The sequence below is a fragment of the Trypanosoma theileri genome (assembly GCF_002087225.1).
Source record: "Trypanosoma theileri isolate Edinburgh chromosome Unknown TM35_Tth_20_V1, whole genome shotgun sequence".
Lineage (NCBI taxonomy): Eukaryota > Euglenozoa > Kinetoplastea > Trypanosomatida > Trypanosomatidae > Trypanosoma > Trypanosoma theileri.
Window position 1 is genome coordinate 230,513 of NW_021639862.1, and position 14,065 is coordinate 244,577.

The 14,065-nt window shown below is 37.6% G+C and overlaps 5 protein-coding genes across 5 annotated transcripts; all 5 read left to right on the top strand.

The window, feature by feature from the left end:
- Positions 1–674: 674 nt before the first annotated feature.
- On the top strand, positions 675–1,073 carry TM35_000201740 (uncharacterized protein; the record flags this gene model as incomplete). The annotated part of the gene is made up of 1 exon (XM_029026859.1): positions 675–1,073. One exon carries the CDS (start codon positions 675–677, stop codon positions 1,071–1,073), a length of 399 nt encoding a protein of 132 aa, XP_028881831.1.
- Positions 1,074–1,406: 333 nt separating this feature from the next.
- Positions 1,407–3,002, top strand: TM35_000201750 (uncharacterized protein; the record flags this gene model as incomplete). The annotated part of the gene is made up of 1 exon (XM_029026860.1): positions 1,407–3,002. One exon carries the CDS (start codon positions 1,407–1,409, stop codon positions 3,000–3,002), a length of 1,596 nt encoding a protein of 531 aa, XP_028881832.1.
- Positions 3,003–3,445: 443 nt separating this feature from the next.
- Positions 3,446–5,953, top strand: TM35_000201760 (putative regulator of nonsense transcripts 1, putative,nonsense mRNA reducing factor 1; the record flags this gene model as incomplete). The annotated part of the gene is made up of 1 exon (XM_029026861.1): positions 3,446–5,953. The coding sequence occupies one exon, from the start codon at positions 3,446–3,448 to the stop codon at positions 5,951–5,953; it is 2,508 nt and encodes an 835-aa protein (XP_028881833.1).
- A 944-nt stretch (positions 5,954–6,897) lies between these two features.
- On the top strand, positions 6,898–8,541 carry TM35_000201770 (uncharacterized protein; the record flags this gene model as incomplete). The annotated part of the gene is made up of 1 exon (XM_029026862.1): positions 6,898–8,541. One exon carries the CDS (start codon positions 6,898–6,900, stop codon positions 8,539–8,541), a length of 1,644 nt encoding a protein of 547 aa, XP_028881834.1.
- Positions 8,542–11,105: 2,564 nt separating this feature from the next.
- On the top strand, positions 11,106–12,137 carry TM35_000201780 (uncharacterized protein; the record flags this gene model as incomplete). Its single annotated transcript, XM_029026863.1, has 1 exon — positions 11,106–12,137. The coding sequence occupies one exon, from the start codon at positions 11,106–11,108 to the stop codon at positions 12,135–12,137; it is 1,032 nt and encodes a 343-aa protein (XP_028881835.1).
- Between the last annotated feature and the right edge of the window lie 1,928 nt (positions 12,138–14,065).

Below are 14,065 nucleotides of genomic sequence, written 5' to 3' on the forward strand. Positions count from 1 at the left end.
TTTTTTTTTTTTTTTTTTTTTGATTTTTTGACAATGATTTATGCATTTGCTGGAAAAGTACTTTGACCTCACTTTTGTTATTGTTGTTGTTGTTGTTAAACAAAGCCATTCAACATGGATTTTTGAGGGTGGGGGTGGGGTTTACTATCCATAAGATCTCAGAGCGAGAGTAAAAAGTTATTTGTATTTCTTGGTTTTGTTGTTTTTTTTCTTTCTGTTTTCCGAATAATAAAGTATAATAATGATTGACTGTACTGTTTGTTTCTTCTATTATCATGTTTCTGTTCTTTCGAGAAGTGGTATTAGTATGTGTTGTTGAAGCTGATATTGGTTTGAAAAACTTTTGCCCTTTTACTGTATTGGTGGAAGTTTGTGTCCGAAGGTTTTTTTTTTTTTTTTTTGGTTGCTCTTTGTCTAGACAGTTCGTTTCTGAAGAGAATACGAAAACAGCTTTGCGTTTGGCATGATTGTAAATGCAAATTAGAATGAAGAAAAGAGGTACTGTTTTTTAGGTTTTTTTTTTCCTTCTGATGTGTTTTTATTTTGTATTTTGACTTGAGCATTGAGGATTTTGTGAATGATTTTGTTTTCTTTTTATATTGTACTTATCTTGGGCCAATAGTTATTTGAGTTTAATCTTGCAAATAAGGAGCCCCTGAAAAGTTATACAAAAGATGACTTTTTCAACGAAGTGCAAAATGGCTTGGGGATCTACCGTTTCATATTTTGAAAAGTTTTTCAACAAAGAAAAGGATGTAATGGTCGCATATGAAGTTGTTAGGGGTGGTGTAAAACCGCAAAACCCGAAAGCAGCGTCAACGAAGAATATCTCCAGTCAAAGGAGTATCGGGGGCAATTACCCTCCTCCCGTCAATCCGTATGACCCGTATCATCCCGATCCTCAGTTTGGTATGGCATACCCTCAAGAGGCCCCGTTTCCGGGTCAACCCTATCAATTCCCTGCAGGAGGACCAGTCCCACCTTATATTTGCGGTGAGATGCCCCCGCCAGGAGTTGTTAATGGAGGTTACCCACCACAGGAACCCCCCATGTACCCTGGACAATATGTGTGAAGATTTAGGGATTTTGGTTTTCAGATAGAAGATATCATAGTGTCATTTTTTTTTTTTCTTTCTTATTTTTCTACCTCAATATTTTGTTTTCCTCTTGGTTTATTTTATTTTTATGTTTTTTTTTTTTTTTCCTTCCTTTCTGATTTTACATAATGTGTCTAGCACTCCTTTAATAAGAGTTCTTCCAGATATGCTAATCTCTTTTGTTGTTTGTTTTTTGGGGGGTTGGTGGGGGCAGTATTTTGTTTTTATTTCTATTTTTTCATTTTTTGGTATTTTTTTTTTTTTTTCCTTCCTTTCTTCTTTATCTAAACCATCAGTAAAAAAGGAAGTATGTTAACTGGGTATGCATTTGGTTGGGGTGTCCCAAGAAAACGGTTTTTGGTGACTATTAATTCCAGAGCCCAGTTGTTTTGTCTACCGCGACGGATGTTTTCATCTAAACCAGAGATACATAGTGTTGGGGGTTCTCAGAAATTAGGTGCTAGACCTGATAGTGAAGTACCCCTAGATGATCTGACGATGAGTCCCTCAGCTCTTTTGCGCGCTCAACAGCGCGAAAAAGAATCCATGGTGAAAAATATGTCTGATGAAATGGTTCCACCTCCACCCCCACGTCGTTCTGGCAAGACAATCATAATGGAGACGAAAAACATTTCGGAAAGTGGTTTAGGCAAGTCAAAAGAAGAATCCAATGATCTAGGAAAGGGTAATCAAAGACCTGTAACAAATAATCGGTTTCTTCAGAAGTTAACTGAAATGGAAAATTCTACAGGAACAAGTAGCTCTGGCCTTAATAGTGCTTCTAAGGCACGTAAACAAGCACGTGAAGAAAAAGTACTAAAAGAACGAGAACGTATGCTTATCTTTAGGGATGTTGGTATGGATTTAGATAAGCCGATTCTTTCACGAGATGTATTCCTTGTGTTTAAGTATTTTCGTTATGGTATTGAGTTTGCGGTCGATAATGAATTGGAGCGAATGCTAAGATATTTTAATGAACATGCCTTAAATGAGCTTAAAATTATACAAAATAGTAAACTTATGCGGGGTCCGGCTACCCTTAGCCGGAAAAGGAATCTTGCAAATCATGAATCTATGCCTTTTCAACTAACACCATCATTCCCATTATTACAAGCGGCCAACATGCGACAATATTGTCGTTATACAAAGGAGCTGGAACAGAAACTGGATATTTTATTTAAACCAAATTCTCTTTGTAATTTCTACCGTAAGGAAAAAAAGGGGGATAATTTAAATTCACTTAAGACTTTTCACTCGTTTTGTGAAAATGATTCCACACAAATGACATCATTTTCTCCATCGACTTTTAGACGGCCTGCGGTCATTATATATTCGCAATTGGGGCAAAAACTTGGAGCACAAGCAGATTTAGAATGGCGTCGTCTAGCATATGCGACAATTTATCCCTCTTTATTACAATACCTTCCGGACGCAGATATTAAAGGAGAAGGACACATTCTGTCGACATCAGAACATCAAAAAGGAGGATTGCGTCTTCATTCTAAAGAAGACTCACATGGTATTTCTAAGTCCATTATGCCGATTGATGTTGTTTCCTTTCGTAGTATGGATGTTTACAAATATCGTTGGGTACATAAGTTATATGTGCGACGTTTTGCACAATCACTAATTCCATCTGTACAATCTTCAGAATCTCAAACCAGTGATACCCAAGTAAATGGTTTACTAACGGCATCATCTACATTTGTTGGATGCAAGTTGCTTCAGCCCTTTTACTCAGTACTTGGTCTACGCAACTATCTTTCTCCTCATATAATGCTTGTAGACCATGAGGGAATGATTAGATGGTTGAGTGCCGGTTGTCCTGATGAATATGAGAGAGAGCACTTTCCTGCCCTTTTAAGGCAACTTGAACACGAGTATAATAAAGCAAGAGCCAGGTAGTGTATGTCTTTTTTTTTTTTTTTATGACCGTTCTCGCTTGTTTGGTATGCATATATTAGGTTGTCCAATATTATGTTGCAGAAATAAAGGCATTAAAGGAAGTAGTATATTGGTAATGCATGCCAATTATTGGTAATGTTACTCTTCACAGATTGCACTGGGATAATTGGACCTTTTTTTTCTCTGTTATTTAACCCTCAACTATTGTAAGATGAAAAAAGGTAAAAAATATATATAATCCTCTTTTCTTTTTTTTTTTTATTTTACTCATCAGGAGGAAATGAAAAAGGGAATGTCTTAGAGCAAGAATTTTTCTCGTCATATGGAATGGTTGATTTATTTGGTGTTGATGTGTCTCATTGGTTAATGCCTTTTTTGGGATGGTTTCCTATGCTTTTTTTTCTTCATTTTTTTTTTTTTTTTCGTGCTGGTAGGAAGAGTCCATGGATTCGTGTGCTTCAAGTAAAGATTTTACACTGGATGGCCAACATTCCTGTACCGAAGAGACAAACGATGATGCTGATGACACAGTGAAAAATGATTCTATGGATATTAAAGAGAGTTGTGCATATTGCGGTGAAAATGATCCTAGTTCACTCGCTATGTGTACCACATGTTCTAGATGGTTTTGTAACAGTGCTCATGGTACCAGTGGGTCGCATGTTATTATGCACCTTGCAAAAAGCAAACATCAATCATTACAGTTACATTCAAAGAATATGCTTGGTGATGATACTTTAAAGTGTTATGTTTGTCATTCAGCTAACGTTTTTTCTCTGGGATTTATGCCTTCAAAGGAAGAATCTGTTGTTGTATTAGTTTGCCGGGAACCATGTCTTCATTCTAGGGCATTGCGTGAACAAAATTTGGATTCCTCATCATGGCTTCCTTTAATAGATGAACGAAGGTTACTTCCGTGGATTTGCAAAGTACGGGGAACAGGTGCTAAAAAACTTACTTTGCATGATATTACGGCTATTGAACTTGAATGGGGAAATAAATTAATTAATTCTGAAGAAGCAACTGAAATTGCACCAACTATTCCAAATACATTTAATAATGGTAATGAATATCTAGAGATATTTACAACTTTAATTCGTATGGATGCTGATGCTTCACAAAGGAAAAAAGAATATACTTTTGAAAATGTCCCTTGCTTGTTGCAAAAACAGCTTGGAACAAGATGCTTTTTTTACTTAAAGCAACTTCCCGTTGCTGATGCTGTTTTTCGTCGTGGTGAATATGCTTCAATTACTGTAAAAGGAAGTAATAATTGCTTGTTTGGTACCATTGTTGATATCTGCAAATCTCAAAATGGTGACGAAGATGTCATTTTGGAAACAGAAATTAAGAAAACATTTGACAAAGCCGCATTGGAAGAGATACTTAGTGTATCTGTAGTAACTTTTCGTTTTGAGTTAAATATTATTGCGGCTCTAAGAAAAACTGAAGCTTTACATAAGTTTGTAGCTTCAAGACATCCACTTTCTGAATATCTTTATTATACTATTCTCGGTCAAGCGGAGAAGGCTGAGAAATATTTTAAGAAAGTACCTTATACTCTTACTACGCAATTAATAAGTAAATTAAACAGATCTCAAGAAATAGCAGTAAGAAATGCTTTGGAAAATCCATTGACTCTTATTCAAGGACCACCTGGTACAGGAAAGACCACAACTGGTGTTACTATTGTAAAACATTTGCATCATATCGTAAAAGAACGGATTCTCGTTTGTGCACCAAGTAATATTGCTGTTGATCACCTCGCTGAGAGGTTATCTACGGTTGGTTTGAAAGTAACACGTTTGCAACCACGTTACCGTGTCCCAGAGTCAGATATAATTAAAAATTTATCATTGGATCAACAAGTTGAGGATTTTATTGATTCAGACGCTGGTGACAATCGTGTAAAATCTATCTTGAATTCAATGAGGAATCAACTATCTTTGAATAATGATGAATATGATTTATATAAAAAAAATGTGAGAGATCTTGAAAAATTAATTCTGGGAAGTGCTGATGTTGTATGCTGTACTTGTGTTGGCGCAGGTGATCCACGATTAAAGGGGATACATTTTAAGTATGTTCTTATTGACGAAGTCACACAAGGAACTGAACCAGAAACTATAATTCCCTTGGTGTGTGGAGCAGAACAAGTTATTTTCATTGGAGATCATTGTCAACTGCGTCCTGTGGTTTCATCACTTGCTGCAGAAAAGGCAGGACTTCATCGTAGCTTGTTTGAAAGACTTTTGTATGTAGGTCATAGGGCTTTCCGGTTAGATGTGCAGTATCGCATGCATCCATCTTTGTCAAACTTTCCTTCTTCATACTTTTATGAAGGGACACTGCAAAATGGCGTCACTGAAATGGAACGTAATGCCTCACGGGTATTTCCATGGCCAGAACCCTCAAAACCTTTATTTTTCTATAACACAACAGCACCTGAAGAACTTGGAGCAAATGGATGTTCATACCTGAATCGAGCTGAAGCTGCATTGGTAGAAAAAATTGTGACAAAGCTTATAAGAGATGGAAAAGTAAATCCTGAAGAAATTGGAGTTATAACTCCTTATTATAGTCAATCTCGTTATATAAGGAATTATCTTTCTCGCTGTGGAAATATTGATGCAAGTGTGTATGATCGCGTTGAAATTGCTACCGTGGATTCTTTTCAAGGTAGAGAAAAAGAGTATATCATTCTCTCTTGTGTGCGCAGTAATCACCATCAGGGAATAGGATTTGTTGTGGATGAGAGACGACTCAACGTTTCAATAACCCGAGCGAAATATGGTTTATTTATTATAGGTAATGCCAGACTTCTTTCAAGGTATCCTGCATGGCATGCTCTTCTTAGAGAACTGTTAAATTTGTCATTGGTGGTGGATGGCTCTATTGATGCACTTGTTCCCTCAGCAGTGGTGCTGGGAAATCCTGAAAAAAATTCTTGATACACAGAAACATTCCTAGAAACGATATATCTGTTTCTTTTTTATTATTGTTATTATTATTATTATTATTAAATCGAAGCTTTTTTGCTTTTTTTTTATGGTATGAAACCGGTGACATTGTTTTTCAAATAAGGAGAAAAGGCAATCAAAAGCTCAAGTGTTATACGAGAAAGAGAAAGAGACAGTCGTTTTAGTTCCTTCGGAATGAAAAATAATTTTTTCTTTCTTTCTTTCTTTCTCTGCGTCACTTCTTTTCATTCATCTGTGTGAGAGAGACAAGTTCGGTGGGTATCCCCCCAGCACCACCTCCAAGAAAGAAAAACCTTTTACCCCATCACATGGTAACATGATGGCGCCAGGAATTTCTAGGGTGACAGTGGCGTTGTTTTTCATAAAAGCAAAAAAAAAAAAGAGAAACGATATGCTGCCTCACATTTTCTTCCTTATTTGAAATACTAGGGTTACCGCAAGGAAATAAAAAAGTGTCTCATCAATACGGTTGATACACATCCAAAAACATGGTGTTGAATGCTCTTTTTTTTTTCCTCTGTGTCAATTGCTTTTCAGAATAACTCTCACAACACCAGAAAATGCTCATGCTGTTAATTTTTTTTTTTTTCGTTTCTTGCTTTAACTACGTACTGGGGGCATGTCTTCTGTGCATGCGCTTTTCAGTGCTCATCACATGCTCTCATGATATGCGACCTAAAGTGCTTGGTCGAAAGAGGAAAGAGAATACTGCTACTATTTTGACACCATCTTCTTTTTGAAAAGCGTGTTGTTTTTCTTTTTACGTTTCTTTTTTTCTTTTTTCTCTCTCTCTCTTTTTTGGCTTTTCATGCTCTTTTTTTTTTTTTTTTTCTTTCTCTCTCTTCTCCATTCTTCACTTCTTCTTTTTTCTTTGCCTAGTCCGTGGTATAGAAATCCCTCGCCCCTTCGCAACGATGGCAAGTCTTGTGCACCACTTCTTCAAGGTCAAGGGCGGCACCACGGAGACCACTCCCACTCCCACTACCGCTACGACACCACCCAGCAGTGGAACGGCACACGTGGCGGTGTTGGGTTGTTGCCATGGGGAGTTGGATGCGGTGTATGATGCCTGCGCAGCCCACGAGGCGGCCACTGGCCAGCGTATTGCTTTTCTCATTTGCTGCGGGGATTTCCAGGCCGTGCGGGGGACCGCAGACCTGCAGGGCATTGCCGTCCCACGAGCCCATCGCCGCGTGGGGGACTTCGCTGCTTATTACCGCCGCGAACGACGGGCCCCATACCTCACACTTCTCATTGGTGGTAATCATGAAGTATCTGATTGGCTAGCCGAAGAGGCATACGGTGGGTTCCTCGCCCCGAATATTTATTACATTGGACACGCTGGTGCTGTTATTGTGGATGGTGGCATCACAGTAGCGGGGATTAGTGGGATTTATAAAGCATACGACTACCCACGACCGTATCCATCTATGCCTTACTATGCGTCAGAGACTGCCCTGCGTTCAGCCTATCATGTGCGGCGCATTGAGGTGGAGAAGCTTAAGGCATTTCTTCACGCATTGGAAAGCGTCCAGTTGTATCAAAAGGAAGAGAAAAAGGAAAAACAGCAAGAACACGAACAAGAGCAACAAGAGAAATCAACACCCTCGGTAGGGAGTAACAGTGGCACCCTACCCTCTCACTGTGCTGCAGCGTTTCCTCATGTAGATTTATTTCTCTCACATGATTGGCCTGTTGGAATTACCAAATATGGTGATGAGGCGCGACTGTTACGTTACAAACCTTTTTTCGATGATGATATTCGTCATGGTGCGTTGGGAAATCCTCACACAATGTCTTTGCTTCGCGCTGGTAAACCGCGTTATTGGTTGGCCGCACATTTGCACTGCCAGTTTGAGGCTACAGTTCCTTTCAAGGATGTTGACGACGCCGATGTTGCTGCTGGTATTCCCCAGTCGACGAAGTTTATCGCCCTAGATAAATGCTCAAAGGGTAAAGGTTTTCTGGATTTTATTGATATTCCCATTTACGGTAAAAATCCCACGATGGAGGAAAAGAGGGACGGAGGAGAAGAAGGAGAGGAAGAAGGAATAGGAAGAGTTGTACATCATCCACTGTGGTTGGAAATACTGCGGGAGACTCATAGGTTGGTTGCATCCAACGATAATACCTGGTCGGCGGAGTCTTCTGCATTGCGGCAATATACACCTCAGCAGCTTCAACATCTTGGCCTGTGGCTTCCAGCCAAGAACACCGTATCGGTGCTGAAAGCGTTAGGACTTTCTACCTCTCCACTACAACAACAACAACAACAACAACAACAACAACAAAGACAAGAAGGACCTCGACAACCTCTTGTGGAAAAAAAGTGGTTACCGAGACCACCGGTAGACAGCAACAACCGCGTGGGTGATGTACAAGCTTTGGCCAAAGGTAAGGATACAAAACTGGAAGGCCTGACTACATCTTCTTCTGCTGCTGTTAGTGCTGGTGGTGATGATGCTGCAGCTGAAAATGATAATAATGGGTTGGTGCGAATTAAAAAAGACGCACCAGACGAGTGTGACTGGATGGAAGACACTGCTGGTGCCTCATGATAAGTAAGAAACATCGCAGATACAAAGCAAGAGCAAAAGGAAAAGAAAGGGTAGCTAGGGTTGCATTTTAATGATTAATACAATTATATTTGGTGAATTCTACTGAGGCTTCAAATTGAAGTAATACAGCTGTGGTATCTCTTTTTTTTTTGTTGTTGTTGTTTTGATTGTTTCCTTTTCTTTGGTTCCCTTAAACAGTAAAGTGTAATTGTGTCTCTCATTTTGTTTTGTTTTGTTTTTTCCTTCTCTTTTCTTACATGCTGAAATGTCTACTCTATTGTATACCCTTTTTGTTTTTTTCTTTTTATCACTTTCTTCTTCTTTTTCTCACTTGATAGTGTACCAAACATCTTCCCAGATTCTTTTAAAGAGAAGGAAAGAAGAGGCAAACTCTAAAACAGGTAATACACGTGTTGTAGAGGGGATATATTATACATATTTACACGTGCAAAACCGAGTGTAAGCAGCAAAAAGAATATCATAAGAAATAGAAGAAAAAAAGTAAAGGTCTTCTGCACACTACGGAAAGGTACTGCTCACTCCGTCTCATTTTCAAGAGGCTACATTAAAGGAGGAGGAAAGGCAAGTACTAGAAGGCGTTTGCTATCTTGATATTTGTGTGGTTGTTGGTTCTCCTCGACAAGAAGAGAAAATACAACCTCTGAGGAAATCTAGGGGGACAAAAAGATCAGTAGTAAGGTAGCAATATATATATATATATATATATATATATATATATATATATATATATATATATANATATATATATATATCATCCTAAGCAGGCAAAGAGATAGCCAGATAGGAGAAAAAACCAGAACCCCACACCCTTCCTCCCTCACCCATCTACCCACATACACCGAAGGAAAAAAGGAAGGAACCTCTATCCAGGAAAAAAAAAGTCGAATATCGAGAAGAAGAACTACAAAGTTTAGAAGGAAAATAGAATACCCCAGTAGTCAAGGTATTTCTTTATAATTGTAACACAATAGAGAAACCGTGATAGAGACCTGTATATAAAAAAAAAAAAAAGCAGATAGATAGGTGATAGCTATTGTACCTGCTGTAACTAGTTGTAAGTAAGGAGGAGGTTAAAAAAAAAAAAAAAACAGAAAAGGGAATAGTGTGATCTATTGTTCCTTTTTTTTGTTGTTGTTTTTTTTCTGCCTGTATTGAGATTATTTGTAGTATTTCTATTATTGTTTTCTTTTCTAGTTCTCGAAATACACGAAAGCAATAAGTTAAAGAAAGAAAAAAAGAAACCAGGCTCCACGGTATCTTTTTTCTTTTCTTTTCTTTTTGCAGTGTCCTCTATCTTTTATTTTGCCGAGTCTTCTTTTTCCCTTCTCTTTTTGCACCCGTGAGAAGTTTTTTTTTTTTTTTTTTTACTTCAGCACCCGTTTTTCTTTTGTTTTTTTTCTTGTTCCTTGTCGTTTTTCCCTAACTCCTTTTTTTTTTTATTCGTCCTTTACTCTCTACTTGTGGCTTGTTTTTTTTTTTTTGTGTGTGTGTGTTTTCTCGCTGTAGTCTTGATTTTCCCGTTTTTTTTTTGTTGTTGGTTTGTTTGTTGGTTTGTTTCCGCACCTTCACTTCATTCTTTTGGAGAAGAAAACGAAGTGTAGGCTGTTACTACTTGTATTTACCGCCACTACTACTGAAGTTTTTTTTTACCGAAGAAAAGGGTTTGACAGTGTGGGCACTTTCTTGAGGACAGAGAGAAAGAAAAAAGAAAAAAAGTCGATCAGATTGTCTAAAAGAAGAGAAAAAAAAAAATAAGTGGGAAACCGAAGTTAACTCATCTTGTTATTTCTGAAAACTTTGGGCGTCTGATTTCTACTGGTTTCTTCTCTCACTCGCACTTTACTCTTTTCTTTCTGTTGTTCTCGGGTCGTCTTTTCTCTTGATTGACGTGCGAGGTTGTTGTTTTTGACGCCCTTTTCTCTTAGTTGTTGTGATTTGTGGTTTATTTGTGCTTGAAGTGTTAAATTGACGACTCACACACACTCACATTATCAGTACTGAGTAATATACGGGGTAGTGAAAGAAGAAGAAGAAAAAAGAAAAAAAAACTCAATCTCTTTCCGTGTGCGCAGTAGTAAAAGAATAATAATAGTAGTAGTATTAGTAGTTGTTTTTGTAGTACTAGCGGTGACAGAGGATAAAGAAAACACTGGGAAACTCTGAATAGAAAGATTAAGAAAAAAAAAAAGTTTTAGGACTTGAGAGAAAAAGAGAAAGCAAAAATAAAAAAAAAACCAGACCAGCATAAACAGATACTTCTTCATTAGTTTCCATTTGTATATATATATATTTATTTAATTATTTATAGAAATAAATACAAATTAAGAGATTTCAATTACCTGTCGAGTTTTTCGTTCATTTCTTGAGTGACATTGATCTACGTACTGCTAACGAGGTGTGACACGTGTACATCAAAATATTCAACTGGAAGAAATAGTGGTTCAGAAGATAAAGAAAAAAAAGTAGTGCTTTACCTTTGTATATACATATATATTTCTATATACATTGTATATTGACAAAAAGAAGAAAACCAACAAGAGGAAATGGACCCTACAAACACCCAGCAACAATACGGGAATACCCGTCAGACGCCCTCTTCCCAGCATGGCCCTGCTGCCTCAGTTGTAGGGATTGGTAGTCCCTCTGATGGACTAGATGACTTTGATCTTCAATTGCGAAAAGATTGTGCAATTGGATCCGTCCCTTTTAGTATTGGTAATGGTGGTCTTAACATGAATGGTGTTGTTCCATCTCCTTCACCCACTATGGCATGTCCTGCCGCTATGTTTTCTTCTGTGGCCACAACCAGTAGTGGATTATCTGCTCTCATGAGTAACCCGCAAACACTTCGTTGCATGGTAGATGATTTGGCCCAAGTGATTTCCCGATATCTTTCCACCTATGTGGAGCCGCAGCCAGAGAAATTAAGTGATGAACACAAACGCTATTTACTTATGCAGTTTACGGATGAATTACAGCGGCAGGGAATGGCACAGGCCCCTGGAGTGGCGGGAAGTACAGATGGACGCTGGACTATTGACAAGGAGGTGCTGCTTTCACTGCGAAATGGAAAAGATGGACAGCGGCCAGCAGGAGCGGAGGTGGCGCGGCCCCATCATCCATTCGCCGGGTACTGCGGGGCCAACAGCATTAGCCCGCGCGTCTCGACACATCCACCATGGATAGGGACCTCACCAAACCCCACTAATACTAATACTAATACTACTACTAACAATAATAACAATAATAATAATACTAATGCTAATAACATTGGTCGTAGTAGTCATGGTGTGAATGAAACACAGAACCCCGCGGTGTTAGGCATGCCCACGTTGGCAAAGCCATCTCTAACTGTAATGACACTGAACAAACGCATAGCTACTGGAGACGTGATCCGTCCACAACCACAACATCCACGGAATGGAGGGAAAGGAACTTTAGAACGTCGGTATCTCGTGGGAAACACAAAGAAGGTTCTTCGTTCCGCCAGCTCTGCGTTTTCTGAGTGCTCTGCGGGAGAAACAGGAGAGGTCAGCAGCTCCATGTCGCGTACAACTGTTGGATTGGCACACTGAGGAAATGAAGAAGAATAAGTAAGGGGAAAATTATTATTACTGATTTTCTTTATATATATATATATATATATATATATATGTCTTTTATTGTTTTTCCCCTTGTACTGTTGTTCTTGTTTTATTTTTGGTGAGAGGAAGCGAGAGAGAGAGAGAGGGAAGAAAGAAGGAGGGAAAGAAAGAAAAAAAGAAAGGAAAAAAAAAAAACAGGAAGGAGTATTTGTGTATCCTCCACGAGATTTTCATATACACACACGTACACCTTCGTGAAGAGAGGCATCTAAATAAAAAATAAAAAGATGAACGGGGGAGATGTATGACGGAAAAGGAAATAAACGAAAGAAAAAAATAAAGGAACGGAAATTATATATATACGCTTTGTAGAGCCTTTCTTTATTTTATTTTTTTTTTGTTTTGTTTTTCTTCTCCGTTCTCTCTCCCTGCAATTTTGTGTGTATATGCTCAATTGGTGGGTGGGTCGGCGACTCCGTGGAGTTCCTGTTTATATGATTTCCTCCTTTGTAAAATGTAATTCCCTCTCCGCCTCCATGTAGGTATATATACATATATATATATTTATATTCATATTCATATTTAATATAGATGTACAACGGTGAACGTCTTCATTTTTTTTTTTTTTCCTTTCTTTCTTTCCTTGCAGGGAAACACGAACACGGTTTTTTTTTGGGGGGTGGGGGGGTTTCTTTTTTTTTCTCTTTTCTTTTTTTACACGAGAAAAAAAGTAAAGAGCTTTCGTGAAGAAAAAAAGAAAATGTATGTTTCTGTATTGAGAAGGAGGAGTTGAAACAGCGCTGAATTTTTTATTTATTTATTTTATCTTTCTTCCTTGATTTGTTTTTCGGAGTTGCTGCCCTTGCAGTGATGATGATTATTAATTATTAATTATTATTAATTATTATTATTATTATTACTGCTAGTACTTTTATTGGTCTCTCTTTTTTTTCCTATTATTTTTCCATCCAATGTGCTTGTATGTGTGTATTTAATGCTGTTCGTACTGAGGGAGAGTAATGTACTCTGGCAGACAGATGTATATTGCAGAACCGATGATGAGAGCAATAAGAACAAACAATTTCATTCATCTCGTGGTATTGCGTAGCTGTTATTTTTATATTTTTATTTTTCCCTTTTTTTTTGTTTTTGTTTTTTGCTTCATATCATTAGTGCCGTTTTTGTTTTCCTCTTGTTTTTTTTTTTTTCCATTGCTTTGTTCAATCTGTATTGTTCTCGCGTATTCTGTGGTTTCTCTCTACGTGGTGTTTTGGTGGGTTTTCTGCGGTACTGATTGGGCCTCTTTATCCTCTGTGAACAGCAATGGCTGCGGATGTAATTTGATAAGGATCGTAAATGAATAGCAAATATATAAATATAAATAAAAAATGGTCTTGATCGTGAGGTTGTTGCTGAGAAGAAGAAAGAAAGTGAAAGAGGGAGAGGGAGAGAAATCGCACACACCACAAACTATGCAATTATATATATATATATATATATATATCACTGTATAGAAAGAGAGGGAGAGAGAGAGAGAGGGGGAAAAAAAAAGAAAAGAAAACGCATGCCACTTCTTCTTATTTGCAGTTTTGATGGGAGGGAGGGAGATGAGAAGAGAAGAAAGAGAAAATGAAAGAGAGGGGAAACAGGGAAGACATTATCGCATACATTACTCGTCTATATCTATCTATCTATCTATCTATCTATTTAATAATGGGGAGGGGGAAAAGAAGAGGGAAAAAAAAGAAAATAGAATAACACTGCGAATACACAAGAACAATAAGAGCAACATTATTATTATTATTATTATTATTATTATTATTATTAGTAGTAGTAGTATTAGTATTAAGAGGACTAAAAGAGAGAGAAAAAATAAGATATATATATATATATATATATATATATATATATATATATAT